This window comes from Lampris incognitus, chromosome 15, assembly GCF_029633865.1.
Source record: "Lampris incognitus isolate fLamInc1 chromosome 15, fLamInc1.hap2, whole genome shotgun sequence".
NCBI classification, from domain to species: domain Eukaryota; kingdom Metazoa; phylum Chordata; class Actinopteri; order Lampriformes; family Lampridae; genus Lampris; species Lampris incognitus.
This window is the reverse complement of record NC_079225.1, coordinates 31746489-31766371: the sequence shown is the minus strand read 5'-3', so window position 1 is coordinate 31766371 and position 19883 is coordinate 31746489. Positions and strand designations below refer to the sequence as shown.

Sequence of the window (19883 nt, the reverse complement as noted above, 5' to 3'; positions counted from 1 at the left end):
TTCTTTCTAGTGGATACCATATGATATGCTTTTGTCATTGAGATTTTGAAACCCCACTCATGCGACCATTTTTCTACAATTATTATTGATTCTGAGCATATGAATAATATTTTTTTAAATCGTTATATCATCTTCATAGAATGATTGAATATGTTCCTACACTCTCAAAAAAATCATTAATATTAAACAATAATCGAATAATATCGCCATCTTGTGGAATTCTGTCAATACTGTAAACGTCTATTATTGACCCTGCTTTTACCTGAAAATTTCTGTTTGATAGAAAATCCATTGCACAACTACATACTCTTCCTGTAATGCCTAGCTTTTCCATTTTAATCAGTAATCCCTCTCACCACAGGGTAATCATATAGCTTCTCTATATCAAAGTAAACTAGAATCCCATTTCCTTCCTATGGAGTCATCGATTTCATTTCTAAAATTGTCTAGTGCGTCTGGTACAAATCTCCCTTTCCGAAAATCCACGTTGATATCCTTTAAATAATCATTTTTTTCTACATAAGACAACCTCTGAACAAGCATCTTCTTCGTCCATAAACTTAAATGAGATGTGTGAAAGTTATGGGGTCTATAACTTCTTGCACTTGCCGGGTTTTAGCTGGTTTAACAAGAGGAAATTAAGGCTCTTTTAGACTTAGTTGGCGTCCCTCCTTCTTTCCATGTCTCATGAAAAAGCTCTAACACTAGCTGTAATGTTTTAATGCCTTCTCTTTTTTTAAGAACGTGGCGTGATCCGATGCAATTTCCTTAGCAGCAAGTCGTCATCCGCGCCAGAGGGGGCGATAGAGTGTTTCGGTCATAGCGTTTTGCATTCCGCAGGAGTGGTTTCGAAGTGTTTCGACATCGCCTTGCCCGGCGTGAGCGGTAGCGGCTAAAGCTAGGCGGCGGTTCGACGTTGCAGTCAACCGAGGGGGTTTTAAACCTACAAAGGGAAACATACGCGCTTTTCTCATCGCAGAGCCGTACTGCACTGGCATGGCTCTTTACGAATATGTCACTCAGGACCAACTGTCGGGCTTCGACAAATACAAGGTATGATAGTGCTGCTCCAAGTGGCAACTGGATAGATAGCCCACTGGCTAACCTAGCTGTTGTTGGGTGGATAGTGTGTTCTGTAGACCGCAGCTAGCTGTCATGGTCTGCCAGATGGGGCTTCACAGGCGAGTGGGCTGTTGGTTAGTTTGCTACTTTCGCTTCAGCTGTTAGTTGCCGTAACTATATCTGTGGACACACGTTTTGACAGACGATTCTGTCCCATTTGTCCACATACCATGAGCCGATATCGCAACCTTTGGACAGCGTGAAAGCAAGGCAGCTGCTTTTAAGTTATGGAAATCCACGTAGTGATGATAGGTGACCAGTCATACCACATAGCTGTACAATCCGACACCGATTCCTGGCGATAATGGAAGTGACTTGTAAAATCGCATGATGTTTGTCAAGGAAATATATATATATATATATATATATATATAAAACTTTGTTAAAAGAAACACTCAACGGTAGGAATATTGCTCATCAAATAAGGAGCAAAATAATCCAGTTAGTATAGCATGAAACAGGGTTGTACTGTGTCATAGAAAAATTACTTGACTAACTGGATTATATATTTTTTTAACTAACTATATATATATAATGTATGGCTCTGTGCAAAAAAATGAAAACAAATCTTTTGTCGGACAATACGCTATCGATCTGTTTATTTGTATCTGGCTTTGAGAGGCTATTAAAAAAGGCAAGAGTCTCACCAGTCTTGGTGATCAACACATGCTGATATATTAACATACAACACTTTGCTTGACTTTAAGTGTACAGTTGACAACGGGTGTGGTGCATGTAACAATATGGGGATTACCCGTGTAATGTCTAGACACCTATCATAACCAACAATTGTAAAAAATATTGCCTTGTTTTCATGCTGTTTTGCATAAGGCCTGTGTGGTAAATAAAAATAGCCAAGTGGGTGGGTTTTGTGCAGAGATTGGATCTAATATAAAATTATGGTAGCTCCATTACACTGAAGACCCATTCATCTCTATTTGCTGTGCTTGCTTTCGTTTTGGTCTTGGTCAGATCAGGGGCCTCATTCATCAATTGTTCATACGTACAAATGTATTCTTACACAGCCATGGAATTTTTTTTAGCTCCCAATGTTGTCTGACAGTCAGAAGCAAAACCTGATGGTTATTTTTGATTCCTTCCCCCTAACATCTATTGTATACCTTTTGCAATGAGCAATTGTCAGGCTTGCAAAGACATTCGTGTTAGCCAATTAGTGTCTAAATTCAGGAGTTACCCAGGTTGTACACCGGTCTCTGAGACACAAATTGAAATTTGTATGTATGGACAATTGATGAATGAGGCCCCAGACCTTTTTCCTTAAAAGCCCTTTACAGGAAAAAGAAACTAAACTCATTTAGACTTCCACCCTGCCTCCTTGTGGTATGAAACATTTTGAGTATTGAAAGGTGATTGTCTGTATCACTTTAAATGTAGAGAACTCCCATGTCCCAGTTGCACTATGTCTTGGACATCAGTGACTGGAGGAGGGCAGGAGGAGGAGTATGACAGTGAATGGAGGGATTGTTTACTTGGTGAGAGACAGCTTGTTGCTCAGTTAAAGCTTATGTACAGTGGAGCATACATGCTTATTTAGCCTACACGGGTATGCACATTCATGATTTCACGCTGGAGGAGAGGCCATTGAGGTCACACCTTGGAATTTTTTCCCTCTTCTTCTCCTGCTTTATTTATTACTACGCCAATTTTTTTTCTTTTAATTTGTTTGCTGATGTTTTTTTGTTTGTTTGTTTGTTTTTTTTAATTAACATTTGTCCTGACTAAGACTGCAATCACACTTTACTGGGTTTGAAGCTAATGTTTGTCTAAGGGTGAATTAAGGCTGTACGATATATTGTGTCAGCATCATCATCGCGATGTGTGCATACTCAATAGTTTATCCATCCATTATCTGAACCGCTTATCCTGCTCTCAGGGTCGCGGGGATGCTGGAGCCTATTCCAGCGGTCATTGGGCGGCTGGCGGGGAGACACCTTGGACAGCCCGCCAGGCCATCACAGGGCCCATACACATATATACACACACACACACACACACACACACACGACAATTTAGTACAGCCGATTCACCTAACTTACATGTCTTTGGACTGTGGGAGGAAACCGGAGCCCCCAGAGGAAACCCACGCAGACACAGGGAGAACATGTAAACTCCACACAGAGGACGACCCAGGATGACCCACCAAGGTTGGACTACCCCGGCGCTCGAACCCAGGACCTTCTTGCTGTGAGGCGACCGCACTAACCACTGCGCCACCGTGCCGCCTACTCAATAGTCACATTGCAGAAATTAAGGCAAATTAACTCAAACACCTCATGCTACAACTTTTTGCTGCTTGATACAAAAGGAAAACTCGCACAGTTCTCATTTTCCATGACTAATCTACAAGAGAAGTCTGTAACATAATTTAGTCCGATCTAATGCTTGGGACTTTGTCCTCTTTCGCTTCGTTTGGACAAATGACACATCGACATGTTCGTCTGCTTCTCAGCTAGTGATGCAGGAATCACAGTTATATCCGGGATCGATTGAGTCATAAAAACTAACATTCTGATTAATAGCAGATAGGTTGCGGGTGGGTGAAATAACGATGAATTATTAATGAGGAAAATATTAATGACATTTCTAAAATGTGAACAAATTCTAAGCTTCGTTTTTCATCAAGCACAAATTAACAGCATTTGTGGCGTCCATTTGTCTTAAGCAGCAATGGAGGCAACAACAAAAAGAAGGAAGGGCAGAAAAGTTCCATGTGGGACCAATTTAGTTAATTACTTAACCATGATGAGTCAAGTGCTGGGTATGTCATATGCAACAGCTGCAAAGCACTATATGTGTTTGACAGCCAAAAAACTGGTACCCCATATATTGTGTAATATGTCCTCACGCTTACATATATCCCACTGAGAAATAATCAATGTGTGATCATGGGCAAGTCTCTAAATCGGAGAAAAATATTTGTTTGTATTATTTGGGTGGGTGGCGGTTGGATGATAATGTGTACCTGTGGATTCAGATGATGTAAGAGCCGATCCGCGTATCGCTATTGTCAGGCGTCGCGCCGAGTGGTCTGTCTGGCTCGATCTCCTCTTCCCGTACGAATGGTGAAAAAAGACTGCACACTTTTCACAGTTTCCCAGTAACTCCCCTACAAAATCACCCCAGTCATTCTAGAATGATCAGTTCTTTCCAAATAGAGCTATTCAAGTTATCTGGCAAAAATTCCTGTATTTTTTTCATATCGCAGACAAAAAAATATTGCAAGTGAGTTGTGAGTTTTTTTCCAATATCGTGCAGCTCTAGTGCAAATGCAAGTGTTTGTGATTGCATTTTATACATTTGTGTTTGTGAGTGAGCTGAGGGGCTCACAATATGGCTAAAATGATCATCCTGTCTTTTTTGCGAGATGTCTAACATTTGTAAATAACAGTTACTACCCCTGAGGATATATGGTACAGATTTATTTATTTTGCTTCTTGTTATTGCTGTTAGGCTGTATCTTGACTGTTTTCAACTGTAACAGACATCCATCCATCCATCCATTATCCGAACCACTTATCCGAATTCGGGTCACCTATCCCAGCAGTCAATGGGCGGCAGGAGGGGAGACACCCTGGACAGGCCGACAGGCCGCCAGGCCATCACAGGGCTGACACATTCACATCTAGGGGCAATCTAGTATGGCCGATTCACCTGACCTACGTGTCTTTGGACTGTGGGAGGAAACTGGAGCACCCAGAGGAAACCCACACAGACACTGGGAGAACATGCATACTCCACACAGAGGACGACCTGGGGTGACCCCCCCCCCCCAAGGTTGGTCAACCCTGGGGTTCGAACCCAGGACCTTCTTGCTGTGAGGCAACCGCGCTAACCCCTGCGCAATCGTACCGCCCCTCAGTATTACTAATATAACATTATTGTGAAAAATGAAATAATCATTCAGATTCTACATGATACACTCCGTGCCCATTGTGTGAAACTGGATGCATAAGAAAGGCCACTATTTTCAAGCATTACTCTTAAAGCTATACATAGAAGGCGACTATCATACTTAGTTGTCTTTATTTAACTGGTTAAGTTGTGTGAATTTGTGTCTTTCCAGTACAGTGCAGTGGATTCCAACCCCCTGTCTGTCTACGTCATGCACCCATTCTGGAACTCTGTGGTCAAGGTGAGAATGGCCCAGTGACTGATCTGCATGTGTGTGTTTGTTTGTCCATACGCTAGTGATAGGTACATCATTAATGAGGTTTCCTACCGTCTGCTGAGAAACTGTATCTCGGCAGACTCACTTGCCTCCTTCTCTCTCCTCCCTCTCTTTCTCGATACTCACGGTAATTTTATGCATGGATGTCTGAGGTTTGATTCTGAGCCTCTCAGTTTATAGTTGCCCCTTCATGTCCTCAGATGTTACTACTATGGTTGTTTCTAATGACATCTTTGGATTCTGCTGAATAGCTTTATATCTTGTTCATATCTTGCATAAGCATGAACATACAGAACCTTATGGACGGTGTGTTTACATACTGATGCATGTATTTAGCCTATCAAACCTGTTTATGCATTACTTTGTGTGTGATAGAAACTGAATGTTCTTGCTTTCATATTAATTTGAACTAGATCACTACTACACGCGTTGAGCATCTCATTTCCTGGACTCTTCACTCATTCACATAACCAGCCAAAAAGTGTATTAATTCATTGTCATTATGATATGAATGTCTAATTTGAAAATTACCCAACATTTTTATGTGAAAAAAGGCCCTCCAAAGTCTCCTTTTTTGTCTTAAAAAAATCTCTCCCTCCCCTTCCAGGTTCTGCCTACGTGGCTGGCTCCAAATCTCATCACATTCACAGGCTTCATGTTCTTGGTCTTGAATTTCCTCATGCTGGCCTTCTATGACTTTGACTTTTATGCCTCTGGTGGGTCTGACACTTCTTATGTGTTTATGTATTTTATCTGTGTGCAGTGCTAGAGAGGGTCTAACCAGCTGTGGTCCCTCTTCTTGACCCTAGAACATGTACATTGCAGGGGGGAAGAATTTGATATTGTCTAACTATAGGTCCAACTTTTTCTGTGGCCTCCTGATTGTGTGAAAGAGGAGGACCAAGACACAGTCATAGTTTGTTTGCAAGGTTATTCATTAAAGGCAAAGTCCACTGTATACTAAAATATCCCTGCCTGTGATGGCACAAGGTTTATGGTGAACTCATCACGTCCTCCAAAAGATATGCCATTATCCACTATGATTAGGGTAGTAGGTTGTTCAAAGGTGCAATTGTTAATTAAGGTTTACAAATAGAATTTGATGTTGGTAGGTTAAAGTTGCGTTAGGCAACATGAACATTCCAATGCAAAACCTTCCACCTCTCTCTGCTGCATCGTTTCACTCCGCTAAGCCACTCTCATCAGATGAGCACGGGTATATAACTTCAAATGTGTACAACCAGGAATCTATCAGTCTTTTAGTTACACTAATTATTCATGTGAAGCAGCCATTACCAGTTGGTCTTGTTGGGTTTTTTTTTTTTAAAATAAAACACTTGCATGGGGGGCTGGTAGAGAAGAGAGAACTAGTCCATAACTGACCATTGGGGCAGGACAGACACGAATTGATCGCATACGGGTGCATCTGCATTTGTAGAATAGCCAATAGGAATGCCCTCTCTCTGAAATGACTCATGCTAGAGTAGCCTGTGATGGGAGCCTGAATACAGAGCGAAGAGGAGGTGCAGAGACTAGTTTTCTCTCAGACCACTTGAATTATAATATGCTGAAAGGCTATTATGGAATTTTTGCCCAACAACGCCAAAATAAAACTGCCTACCCCAGTTTTAAAGAGAGACTGACATGCCCTTTCTGAACACATTTTTTTTTATCATCGGGAGTTTGAATCATAACCGAAAATAGGTGTGGTTTTATGAATTAAAAGCTGTTGGCTACTGTCTTCCTGGGTAGACACCTTTAAGACACGCCCCCTCATTAACATACATTTGAGGAAATACAGAAATAAAATATAGCCAGCCACAAGTGGCGATTAGCGGTGTCCAAGCAGTATTGCAGCTGCCTCGGGCATCCAGGGACCACGCATTTCGCACGCGGCCACGGCATGGTGGTAGGCCTATGGCACGGCAGTGCAATACAACTTGGCGAATGATATGTTCAATGATACAAATAACTGTTAGATAGATAGATGATAGATATTTAGATAAATAGATAGACAGATAGATAGATAGAGATATATGTCATAGCAAGATCGATAATAAAGTCTCAGCAAAATAGCAAACTCAAACCAAGTAGCTAGCAGGAGGGGGTGAAAGAACGGCTTCTCCATGGTTTTATAGCATCTCGCTACAGACACACCCTATATGCAAATTGACTGGCGTCTACGTATCCACTGGTACAATTTGTCATTGGACACCATCTACAGTCAATCAGATCTCTCTCGAGTGGCCGCAGATGCGCTGTTTTGGCCACTGAATTTCTCCGTGGTCACATTCCAACTCGGAACATAGCCTATCACTAGGAATTTTCAGATTTTGATGTCAGTATCACTTTAACTTGTAACTATCATCTCTCTCCCTCTCTGTGTGTCCCTCCCTCTCTCTGTCTCAATCTGCCCCTTTTGCACGTACTTATGTGTGTGTGTGTGTGTGTGTGTGTGTGTGTGTGTGTGTGTGTGTGTGTGTGTGTGTGTGTGTGTGTGTGTGTGTGTGTGTGTGTGTGTGTGTGTGCTTGTGTGTTCATCAGCTCCAGGACATGCACATGTGCCGAGTTGGGTATGGGTTGCTGCAGGACTTTTTAACTTCTTGGCCTACACCCTGGGTGAGTCTTGACCCACTGAAAACAATATCGCTTTTTGTTTAAACCCTTTTAACACAATGGCATGTTGTACATTCTTGTAGACTAATTAGAACAGCGCCACTGGAGTGTGAGGACAGCCTAGGTTAAGCAGTTGAGTAGAAGGGGGTAAAGGGGGTAAGGTTACCAGTTGGATGGATTTTGCATGTTGATGGTTGGCCCTTTTAGCAAAACACATTTTAATGGAATTCAAATTAAAAGCCCTTAGTCATAGAAAGTGTAAAATATTGTTCACAGCATCTCCAGGGTTTGATTTTTTTAATGCTGTAGTATTATTTGATAAATGGAAGAGAAAACACCTAAATATGTCACATAAGGTTTGTAATAAGGGGGAGTTGAACCCTATATGTATGTGTATCTACATAAGGTAAACAGGTTTCAATTTAGGCTCTCATTTTATAACCATTTCTATGACTATGTTCTATGTCAAGAGCATCAGTCAGCCATCAGGCACTCCTGTGTACCTGTGTGCTGCTCAACTTTATTAAGGTTTAGAGCATTTAAGAAAATCCTGCTTTTAGTTTTTAGAGTAGCATCTAATTGTCAAAAAGAAGTAATTTTTACTTGTGTGAAAATGTAACTATATTTTATAGTTCACAACAACTTCCACAAATCTCATATTTCAAAGGAACTACTGCATCTGTTGATTTTTGCTCTTAATATAAACTTCCCAATGTCATATATCTTTCATACATACTATAAGAAATTAATGTCATGTGTCTTTATTCATGCTCAATAATCCAGAAATCCCGATCCAAAAATCACAGAAAGGTGAATCAGTTCATCTGGACACAATGTTTAATGTCATGTCTACCAAAATGTCTAGCTTTTTTGTCATAATTTATGAAGCAATTCTGACATGGTGTCAGACTGATATCTATATTTTCTCACTGTGCTTTGAAATCGGTACGAGCTTGCTAGCCATAGCTTACAAATGAATGCAAGCATTCGTTTCAAATATACACCTGTGTAAGATTCCTGGTATCACCATCTACTTATGTGGTGAATCAAACAAGTTACAAATTTGTTGAGACTGTAAGGAAACAAGGATCAGATATGGAGAAATAACACTAGATGTTACAGTATATCCACTTAGTGAACACATTAAGAACTCAAGTCGGGTTTTCTCTCTGTGCTGTTACTATGTCACGTTATCTCTGTTTCTTAGGACAGTGGTCTGCATTATACTGTGTAGTCGACTGTTACGGAGAAGTGGAAAAAATAAGAAGAAATAATTCAAATTTTAGATTTCTTCTAAAAAATATGTTTAAATCTACAACTGATGTTATAGGGGGCTGTCATTTTTGTTTAACTTACTGACTCCAGTGGTGATACAGGTAGTTGCGTTGCTGTTTGACCACTCTAGCTGGAAAAAAAAATCCCAGTAAATCCCGGTACCATTATGTCAGTATGTTCCCCACCGCTGAACTAAAAAATAAGGCTGAACCTGAATTTTAGCGATTGATATTGTAGTGTCTGTTGGTAAAGGTGCTGTATGAGCTCGGTCTGTTAGCCACAACTTCTGTTCTGCTTCAAACTCAGCACTATCTGCCTTGTCTTTTTACATTTGACCGCCGTGGCGAAGATAGAGAACACTTATTACCTATATACTGTTTCCTGGCCTGATGGTAACCATTAAAATCTTTCAGATATTCGGGCGTCTGGGTGGCGCGGCGGTCTATTCCATTCTCTGCCAACATGGGGATCAGCGGTTCAAATCGCCATGTTGCCTCCAGCTTGGTCAGGCATCCCTACAGACACAATTGGCCGTGTCTGCGGGTGGGGAGCTGGATGCGGGTATGTGTCCTGGTCGCTGCACTAGCGCCTCCTCTGGTCGGTCGGGACGCTTGTTTGGGGGGAGGGGGAACGGGGGGGAATAGCGTGATCCTCCCACGCGCTACGTCCTCCATGGCGGGAACTCCTGACTGTCAGGTGAAAAGAAATAGCTGCTGACTCCACATGTATCAGAGGAAGCATGTGGTAGTCTGCAGCCCTCCCTGGATTGGCAGAGGGGGTGGGGCAGCAACCGGGATGGCTCGGAAGAGTGGAGTAATTGGCCGGATGCAACTGGGGAGAGGAGAAAGGGGGATAAAAATTTTAAAAAAAAGTTTCAGATATTCACAGTTCACTAATGGATTGATCAAACTAAACAAATATAATTAGCCCCAACTATTATTCATCCAATCATTTTCAGAATGACAATTCAGATAGGTCAAGGAAAATGGTTAAAGAGTATCAGTATTGAACATTATTACAAGATCATCTCAGACACAACCCATCTCCGCTTCCGGTGTGGGAGGATGGCAGTGCGGGTTCGTATTTGCAGCGGCCTCACCCAGTTCCGGTGTCAGCGGATGGCAGCGCGGGTTCGTATTTGCGGCGGCCTTGCCCGGTGCCATCCATGCAGTGTCTTTGTCCACATCTGCGTCTGGGTTTTGTCTTCGTTTGATGGCTGGGAGAGCTGGCACTGGATCGGCTGGGAGAGCGGGGCGGACTGGGCTGGCTTCTGGCCCATGCAGACCGGTAGTTCCGATGGCACCGAGGGCAGTCTGGCGACGGCCTCGCCTGGCGTTGACTGTGGTGTTTTTGGTGTCGTCGTGGGGGGTGCTGGGAGGTGTGTCGGGGGTGTCTGGCTGGGAGAGCGTGCTTGGTCTGCTTCGTCTGGTGGGCCCGGATTGTCCTCTGCTGTAGAGGGCATCATTTGCCTTTCTCATTGTACATCGAAAATCCTCCACCGTCATGTTGCATAAAAGTTTAGAAACACCTCTGCTTGTGTGAGCCTTTAATTTAATTTAATTTGATACCAGCGAGCAACAGCATGAGGCAGGACATTGACACCAGTTCTTGTACACCCGTTATTGATTAGGGATCAGCACCCGTTATTGATTATGGATCAGCACATTAGGCCTGTTGCTGCACACAGTTAATCATTTAACCTTGTTGCCAAATATTAGTGGCGGGGTGATAATATGCACTTTCATTTTGTAAATCTCAATAATAATTGACCATGTGGAATTATAAACACCCTTGGTGTTGCCCAGACCCCATATGCAACCTTGTAAACCATCCAATGCGAAAAGCCCACAGCCCAGAAAGAGAAGTTGAACTGATACAACCACACAGAGACATCCAGATTGGTGACAGATTAAAAGAAAAAACTGAATGGTTGACCTCTACAGTGAGGGGGTCCGGGGGCTCTGGTGTGTAGTGGGGGCATTTTCCTGGCATCGTTTGGGTCCACTTGTCCCGGCCCGGTCACTACAAATCAATACAAAACTATTCTGAGCGATCTCCTATGATGAGACTTTTCTATCCTGATGGCAGTGGTCTCTTCCAGGATGACAATGCCACCATCTACAGGGCACAAGGGGTCACTGAATGGTTTGACGTATATGAAAATGATTTGAATCATATGCTATGGCCTTCACAGTCACCAGATCTCAACCCAATTGAACACCCATGGGAGATTTTGGACCGACGTGTTACATAGCGCTCTCCAGCATCATTGTCAAAACACCAAATGAGATCGGGCGTCCGGGTGGCGTGGCGGTCTATTCCGTCCCTACAGACACAATTGGCCGTTTCTGCGGGTGGGAAGCCGGATGTGTGTATGTGTCCTGGTCACTGCACTAGCACCTCCTCTGGTCGATTGGGGCGCCTGTTCGGGGGGGAGGGGCAACTGGGGGGAATAGCGTGATCCTCCCACACGCTACGTCCTCCTGGTGAAACTCCTCACTGTCACGTGAAAAGAAGCAGCTGGCGACTCCACATGTTTCGGAAGATGCATGTGGTAGTCTGCAGCCCTCCCTGGATCGGTGGAGGGGGTGGAGCAGCGACCGGGATGGCTCGGAAGAGTGGGGTAATTGGCCGGGTACAACTGGGGAGAAAAAATCTGGGGGAAAAAATACCAAATGAGGGAATATCTTTTGGAAGACTAGTGTTCCATCCCTCCAGTAGAGTTCAGAGACTTATAGAATCTATGACAAGGAGCACTGATGCTGTTCTGGAGGCTCGTTGTGGACCAACACCTTACTAAGACACCTTATGTTGGTTTTTCCTTTCATTTGTCACCGTTCTGTACACACGAAATGAGAGACGTTTATATGGTGTTAATTGTTGGGCAGATGAGCCAATGCTGATTCTCCCTAAATCAAAATCAATGCTTAAACCAGGCCAAGCCTGCCACAGCATGTTCTTTCATAACTCAGGCCCACATACTGTAGTGGTCAGTGGTTTTGTCCTCAGGGACTCCCAACACTGTTAGTTTTCATTACTATCAGGTAGTTACTGTAATTGCATTACTCCCCGATTACAAGGCAGAATACCTGACACAACTGGTGATATAACTAACTGCCAAGCAGAACAGAAAACCAGCAGTATCGTGCAGATTGAAACCACTGCTGTGGATGGTCTCCAGCGTCTCTAGCTGACTGCTGTCTAAGCAGTACCTGTTTGTTTGGCACAACGTCGCACACTTCTGGATAAAAGCTGAGCAATATATGGAGTGTGTTTGTGTGTGTGTGGCTGGTCTGGGCTCAGCTCCTGTGCTCATGATTTACAGCTACACAAGTAATGGCAAATTAAAAGGCTAGCTAAGGTGTACTATATTACGTAAACCAAACTCACCTTGTTTTTTTTATACTTTTTATCTCACAGCAATCTAGCTTCAGGTAATTTGAATCAGTTTGATGATGCTATGATTTGTATTACAGGTTTGATCATGAAGTGCATATTCCATAAATTGACATTAAACATGGAAATGGTTTGTTAGCTCTGGGTTGTGTATTAAATCTGTGGGATATTGCAATTTCGTTCTTCAGGTGACCTCCATTTTGCTTTACGTGTAATATTTATTGGGGTAATAAAGTATTCTAAAGCAGATCAGTTAGGCCATAGCCTTGCAAGCCAACATTCCCACAAATTCCTCAGTTGTGTGACTTAAGAGGCTTGGTCAGCCACCATAAGCATTATCTGTTTGTTAGCGTGAATGTCATTCAAGAAAAATCTTTTAAATGGGAATCTCTAGTAGAGTAATTTTACTGCAAAAACTTTGATTTCAGTAAAGTGGGTATATGTTTCCACGTACAAACTTAAGTGGAATTTAAATTACATTTTGTTAGGCTTTTACTTGGGTCTGAGCATTGAGTTTTTACGCGATATGGAAGTTTCGAAAAATATTTGGGGAATTGTCCAAGTACAGTTGCATATGTTTAGTCTGCATGGTGTTTACATGTATGATGCACGCACATGTACTTATATTTATTTACATTCGTGTGTTTTATTTGTTTGTATAGATGGTGTAGACGGTAAGCAGGCACGTCGCACCAATTCTTCCACACCACTGGGGGAGCTGTTTGACCATGGCCTGGATAGTTGGGCCTGCATCTTCTTCGTGGCCACTGTCTACTCAATATTTGGGCGCGGGGAGAGCGGTGTGAGTGTGCTCACACTCTACTACATCTTGTGGGTGGTCCTGTTCTCCTTCATTCTGTCCCACTGGGAGAAATACAATACCGGAGTGCTGTTCTTGCCTTGGGGTTACGACGTCAGTCAAGTGGTAAGGACACACCCAAGGGCTGTCACCTTTTCTATCACTTTATGCGTATTGTGATTTTTTTTTTTTTTACATTTTTGGGGGGGGGGGTAGAATTAGGATTTAGACCCTGTTTTTATGTTATCAAATTGAGCAAACCTCTTTGACGTTGATAAATCGGATGGATTTGATGTTAAGACTGCAACACTGAGTTCAATAACACAAAAGTCATACATCAAACTTGTGATGAGATTCAAAATTTTACTTTTTTTTTCTTACAGAGCTGTTCAATTAGCTGTCCATACACACACACACACACACACACACACACACACACACACACACACACACACACACACACACACACACACACACACGTAGTATGTGTCACGGGCATCAATAACAATGTGATGTGAACTGTGGTGCAAGGCCACATGTACTCTGCCAGTCAAGAGAGCGTTATGTTCTTCAGTATTGTGGAGTGGATTTGGCATACACAGATGTCCTTTAATGACTGTTACCTTGGGTCCCATTCCTTTCCAGACCATCTCCATTGTGTATATTGTCACTGCTGTGGTTGGTGTTGAAACATGGTACAGTCCTATTCTGTGGCACATCCTCTACAGAGATCTCTTCACCATGATGATCCTGGGTGAGCTGTGATTTATGACTCTTTGCTGTTGGTCAGTTTGAATTGGAACATTTTGCTCAGTTTGAATTGGAACTTTACATATGAAAACACAATGCAAGAGTCTAATTTCTTTACTTCAGTGACATGAATGGTTTCTAATGTCTTGTTTTGCCTCATTTACAGGCTGTTCCTTTGCTGTGACCTTACCCATGAGCCTTTATAATGTCTTGAAGTAAGCACCAAGCCGTCAGTGACAAGCTACTTTTGTATTGTTAATTGTTATGATCAATGATTTTATTTTCCGTAATGCTCTAAGCGTTGTCCTCAAAATCTGTGATTTTTCCAGGGCCCACCGTAGTAACACACTCAAGCACAGTAGTATTTATGAGGCCTTCCTCCCCTTCTTCTCTCCGATCCTCCTCTTCCTTCTCTCCACTGCATGGGTGGTTTTCTCTCCATCCGTCATCCTTCAGCAGCAACCCAGAATCTTCTACCTCATGGTTGGGACGGCCTTCGCTAATGTCACTGTGAGTCTCACATTTACACCTACAGCCTGTCGCCTTGTCTTGTTTACTTCCTTTGAACAACGTTGTGTTGCAGGTCCCACAAAACACTCATACATCATTACATGTGACATGTTACTTATTAACTTTTTTTTTTTATCTTTCATTTCTCTTGCAGTGTAAACTCATCGTGTGCCAGATGAGCAACACTCGTTGCCAAGCACTGAGCTGGCTGTTGTTGCCCATGGCAACAGTAGTGTTGTTAGCTGTGACCAGGATAGTTACCAATGAGACTCTGCTGCTGTACATGTGGACAGCCTTTGTAATACTGGCACACATACATTATGGAGTTTCAGTGGTGAGAACACACACACACACACACACACACAAACACACACACTGCGTTGTTCCTCTGTTTGACAAAAAAAATCTGTGTCCAAAAAGTCATGTCAAATTTTACGCATTGCCATGTAAGCTTACACACACAGGGGATCTGACTTGTGTAATGCTCAAATAAAAACATCAGGCACATAAAGTGGCATTTTTACACCTTTTCCTTACTGCATACATGCATCAGCGTGTTAAGTCACGGCACAAGTAGGCCTTCTGCACTAGAACTGTCAGGCAGGCAGCACATAAAGTCACAATGTAAACAAACCCCGGACCAATCAAATTGCCCTGCCCGCTTCGCATGAGATCACTCCCTTTTTTTCAAGTCAAGTCCAGTAAGATTTATTTGTATAGCCCTAAATCACATTTTAGTCCCAGAGGGCTTTACAATCACAATTACATCCTGTACAATGTGCGACACCCCCAAGCCTTAGACCCTCAATTCCCATGAGGAAAAACTCCACAGAAGAAGCCTTGTCAAGAAGAAAAAAAAAATTACAAGAAAGCTCAAGAAGCGCAACAGAGGAGGGATCCCTTTTCCAGGACGGACAGTCATACAATAATAGTGAGTGGAAAGAGTAGACAAACAGTAATAGATTTATAAAACCACTCAGTGAGACTCTAAATTATACACACAGCAAAATAGTGCAGAATATTTACCAATATATGTAAGGTTATAAGGAATATATACAAGGAGAAGAGAGTGGTCATGTTAAGCCCTTTAACAATATCCTTGGGTGGCACGATGGCGCAGTGGTTAGCGCAGTTGCCTCACAGCAAGAAGGTCCTGGGTTCGAACCCTGGGGGTTGTCCAACCTTGGGGGTTGTCCCAGGTCGTCCTCTGTGTGGAGTTTGCATGTTCTCCCCGTGTCTGCGTGGGTTTTCTCCGGGTGTGCCGGTTTCCTCCCACAGTCCAAAGACATCTAGGTCAAGTGAATCGGCCATACTAAATTGTCCCTATGAATGTGTCAGCCCTGTGATGGACTGGTGGCCTGTCCAGGATGTCCCAGCAGTCACCGCCTGCCGCCCAGTGACTGCTGGGATAGGCCCCAGCATCCCATGACCCTAAGTAGGATAAGCGGCTTGGATGATGGATGGATGGATGGATATACAAGGTTATAAAAGGGTTAGTATATGTGCCATGGCAATATGGTGAGGCAGGCATTAAAAGACTAGACAAGGCGTCCATCAACACGCCCTTGAAAAGATGTGCTCACCTCGCATTTTGACACTGGCAGCTGATTAGGACAGTCGTCTCATTGGATACAATGAGAGCGACAGGTTTTTACGTTTGGTGCTTGCCCGCTGCGCATTCAGTTAGGACAAGATGTTATGTAAGAAATTTGACGGACAGCTAAGAGTATCTAAAAGAGAGCATCTAAGAGTTTCTGTGTATCCAGAAAGTCAGATAGGGAGTTGGAGTAAAGGAATTGATGCAATAATAGCCACCTGTTATGGTGCAGATTTCAAAATCGGCAAATAGAAAATCTGTACAGTAAAAAAATCCATGAATAGTTGAGTTATAGTTTTATTGGTCCCAGATTTAAAAGAAAAAAAATGAGGTAGATTCATTTGTATAGGAACATTTAAACTATAAGAAAAATATAAAGTATGCAAGGTTTTTTTAAACAGTATTTTGCTGTCCCTTTATTTTCTTTCTCAAATTTTGGGTTGGGTTTTCAAATCTGTTGCAGGCTTTCTCCTGGTTTGGTCACCACTTCACAGAAGCAATTATATTTTTTCATGAGACAAAATTTGGGATTTGAACACTATAAACATTTTAGCAGCCCTAATGTAAATTTCACAATTGCTTAACTGAATGCAGTCACCTGCGTTTTACCTAAACTGAATATAATTTCCTCTCACTATTTCTTTCTCGGTAGGTGCATCAGCTCAGCGACCACTTCAACATCTTTGCTTTCTCCCTGAAGAAACCCAACAGTGACTGACAGGAGGAGGAGCGAATTGGCTTGAAGGGAGCTGAGGTTTAGGCCCCTCCCCCCTACAGCCAACCGACCCTTCACTTCATCACCACGGGAACCGTATCCCTTCCCCTCCATCCTTGAGGACACTTCAAGTTGACAGGACTCCAGCCGTCTCTTCTCTTCTACCTTGTCCCCTACACAAAACCGGACACCCCATGGTTCCCAAAATTAAGAACAGTTCTAACCTACCAAACTTTGGGGTGGGACCAGGGGGCTCTGGCTTCCGTCACTGGTGATTGGCTAAATTTCTTGAGCCAATGAGGAGTGCTTGTTTCCTACGGAAATGTGCTTCAGTCACGAGGACAGGAGCCCAGACCAGACACACACACACACACAAATACACGCAGACACACACACATACATACACACAGGGCACATTCTATATATAATTCTGCTTTCATGCAGATACTTTCTATTTAGCGGCACATATTTCAAATACAAACCAAGTTACATTCAAAATATGATTACCCCCATGTTAACTGAATTTCACTCACATACTATCATGAATGTAAGGTGTATGATTGCATTTAGAAAATGCCATTTCAGTTTAATTTTGTTTTAAAAGAAAGGGCCTCATTTTGCAGTGTTTCAAGCTTGACCAAAATCTCTAAATCCTGCCCTTTTGACCCAGCCAGGTATGACTCACTCTGCATCAAGTTACAGGTAAAATCTCCTCACTCAACTTGAATGAGTGAATTAATTGCCCATGGATAATGTCCCAACATATCTAACTCATATCTTCCTGTATGTATATATGCAGTTTGTGGGTCATTTCAGTGGTTTGGGGCATTTTATTAAAAAAAAAAAAAATCTTAATATCGAAAAAAAAATGATACCTGTAAAACATTGTACAAATACACACTAACACCTTCACTTCCCCTCACACAGTAACACTCTAGGTGCTGATCATGGCCAGAATTGACCGGGTTAACCTCTGACCTTTTAAACTCTACTGACCTTCGTTTGACCTCTGTCTGAGCACTGAACTCCAGGCTCCCTCTACCCTCTGAGGTGTCGCGTCAACATGCCAATAATGAACATGTATGTGTGTTTTGTTTTGTTTTTCTGTACCCGAGACAGGCGTGTGAGTGGTTTGTTTGTGCCACGCTTGAATGAAGAGCGAGTCCAAAAGCCGTCAGTGGAGCGGACTCACTCGGAGGGAACAAGCCGTCGCACAGGACACCGCAAACACCACAACACTGCCCGGTGTCACACCTTTTTATACCGTCTGTGAAATATCTGTCCCGGCAGTACTCTTGTCTGTTTTGCTCTGTTTGTTAAACACTGTTTCTCCTCCCTTTTTTAAAAATGATTGTCAAATACCTTTTTCATGACAACGGCGGAGCCCACGTGACCTAGATCTTAGCAAATGTTTTTCTTTGCAGGATCAAATAAGGTGAGCGGGGGCTTAATTATTATTTATGTCACTCAGCGTCCCACTGTACAACTCTCTGGTTCATTTTGTCATTCTTTGTTGCCAACTTGGACTATTTGTCAGTCTGTTCATATGTTACAGTATGTTGAATTTTTTTTTTTGTGTCCTCTGGCCCTTGCATGTCCCACTTGACCCCTACTCTGGAAAAGGGGACCAATCATTCCATCAGCAACAAGTTTTCCGTCTGTTTCAAATCTTCAGTACATGTTGGTTTGAGACCACACCTTAATGGACTTTAAATAGGAAAGGAACTGGACTTTAAATAGGAAATTCTGCAGCTAGGTTGAGGAACTTTATTTGGCCATCAACATTTAAACCTAGCATTAGTCTGAATTTGAATTATCTCGAAACACCGTGAAACAAACCTAAGGCTGTTAAATCACTTCTGAAGGCAGTTATATGGAGGAAATGTTTCAGTATTTGAGTTCTCTAGCCTACAACCAAACCCAAATGAAATGAAAAAGTCAACCCAGACCTGAGACAAACCAAGTGGGTCTGACTAGTTTGGGGCGTTTTGTTAAACTCTACCAGACTCCTCACCACTTCTTTTATCGGTCTTATTACTTAATTATGTGGCTACTGCAGGATTATCCATTAGCCAGATAACCAGTTTGAAAAGATAAGGCAGTTGTAACTTAAGGATTAATTTTAATGGTGGCTCTCAGCAGTGTCTCGCTCCTGCATGTTAAATTTGTCTCAAGTTTTTCTTTATCTTGTGTTTCTGAGAGAAGTCTGGCTGAGTGTGTAATAATTCTGCTTCTGAATACCCTCATGTGGAAATTTTGGGTGTTGACCCATCTCCTCTAGATAACTGCAAGGTAAAGATGAGGGGATGAGTAAAGTCTGCGGTAGAAAACTGGGACTGACAGGGGCCTCGTTCACAAAAATGTACTCTGATCTTCAACTTGGTAGCTTCAGAACATGTGCTTTTTTGTTTTTAAACTAAAGTTTACTTCAGCCACACCCATCACCTCAAACCAACTTCAGTTGAATATTGAACAGTTTGACATTCAGCACGTCTCATTAGTGTCACTGCCAAGGCCTACTGGACAGCTAATTACAACTGACAGCAAAAACATGCACGATTCAGCTTAACTGCCGTAACGGCCCAGCACAGTAGTCTTGTTTTAGTTTTGCACACAGGCACACTCCTCGAGCGGCAACCGGGAAGAGCTCGTGGGCCAAATTTATGGCACCGAGCTGAGAACCCCTTTCATTTCAAATTCAAGCTTTGTAAAGTCGTAATCGGAAGTCACTTTATTCACACGCACAATGTTCCAATTGAATTTGATTTTTGAGGCCTTTTGTCCTATTGAGATCCTACATCTTGGCGTTAGGAGAACCACAAGGAGCAGTTTTCAGTGGAGTGACAACAAATGTGGAACTGTGACTGAGATTTCGCCACCAAAACCACCTTCACCTCTGACAAGGTGGTTTTGG

The 19883-nt window shown here is 42.6% G+C and overlaps 1 protein-coding gene across 1 annotated transcript in view; it reads left to right on the top strand.

Annotated features, from left to right (window-relative positions):
- Positions 1–902: 902 nt before the first annotated feature.
- selenoi (selenoprotein I) overlaps positions 903–19883 on the top strand; it is a 19837-nt gene continuing 856 nt past the window's right edge. Inside the window, exons 1-10 of the mRNA XM_056294437.1 lie at positions 903–1053; positions 5207–5275; positions 5919–6027; positions 7856–7930; positions 13261–13523; positions 14043–14151; positions 14314–14362; positions 14477–14657; positions 14812–14991; positions 16907–19883. The exon at positions 16907–19883 is cut by the window's right edge and continues 856 nt beyond it. Coding sequence (XP_056150412.1) covers positions 997–1053; positions 5207–5275; positions 5919–6027; positions 7856–7930; positions 13261–13523; positions 14043–14151; positions 14314–14362; positions 14477–14657; positions 14812–14991; positions 16907–17014 — 1200 coding nt within the window. The 5' untranslated portion in view covers positions 903–996 and the 3' untranslated portion in view covers positions 17015–19883. The remainder of the gene's footprint in view (positions 1054–5206; positions 5276–5918; positions 6028–7855; positions 7931–13260; positions 13524–14042; positions 14152–14313; positions 14363–14476; positions 14658–14811; positions 14992–16906) is intronic.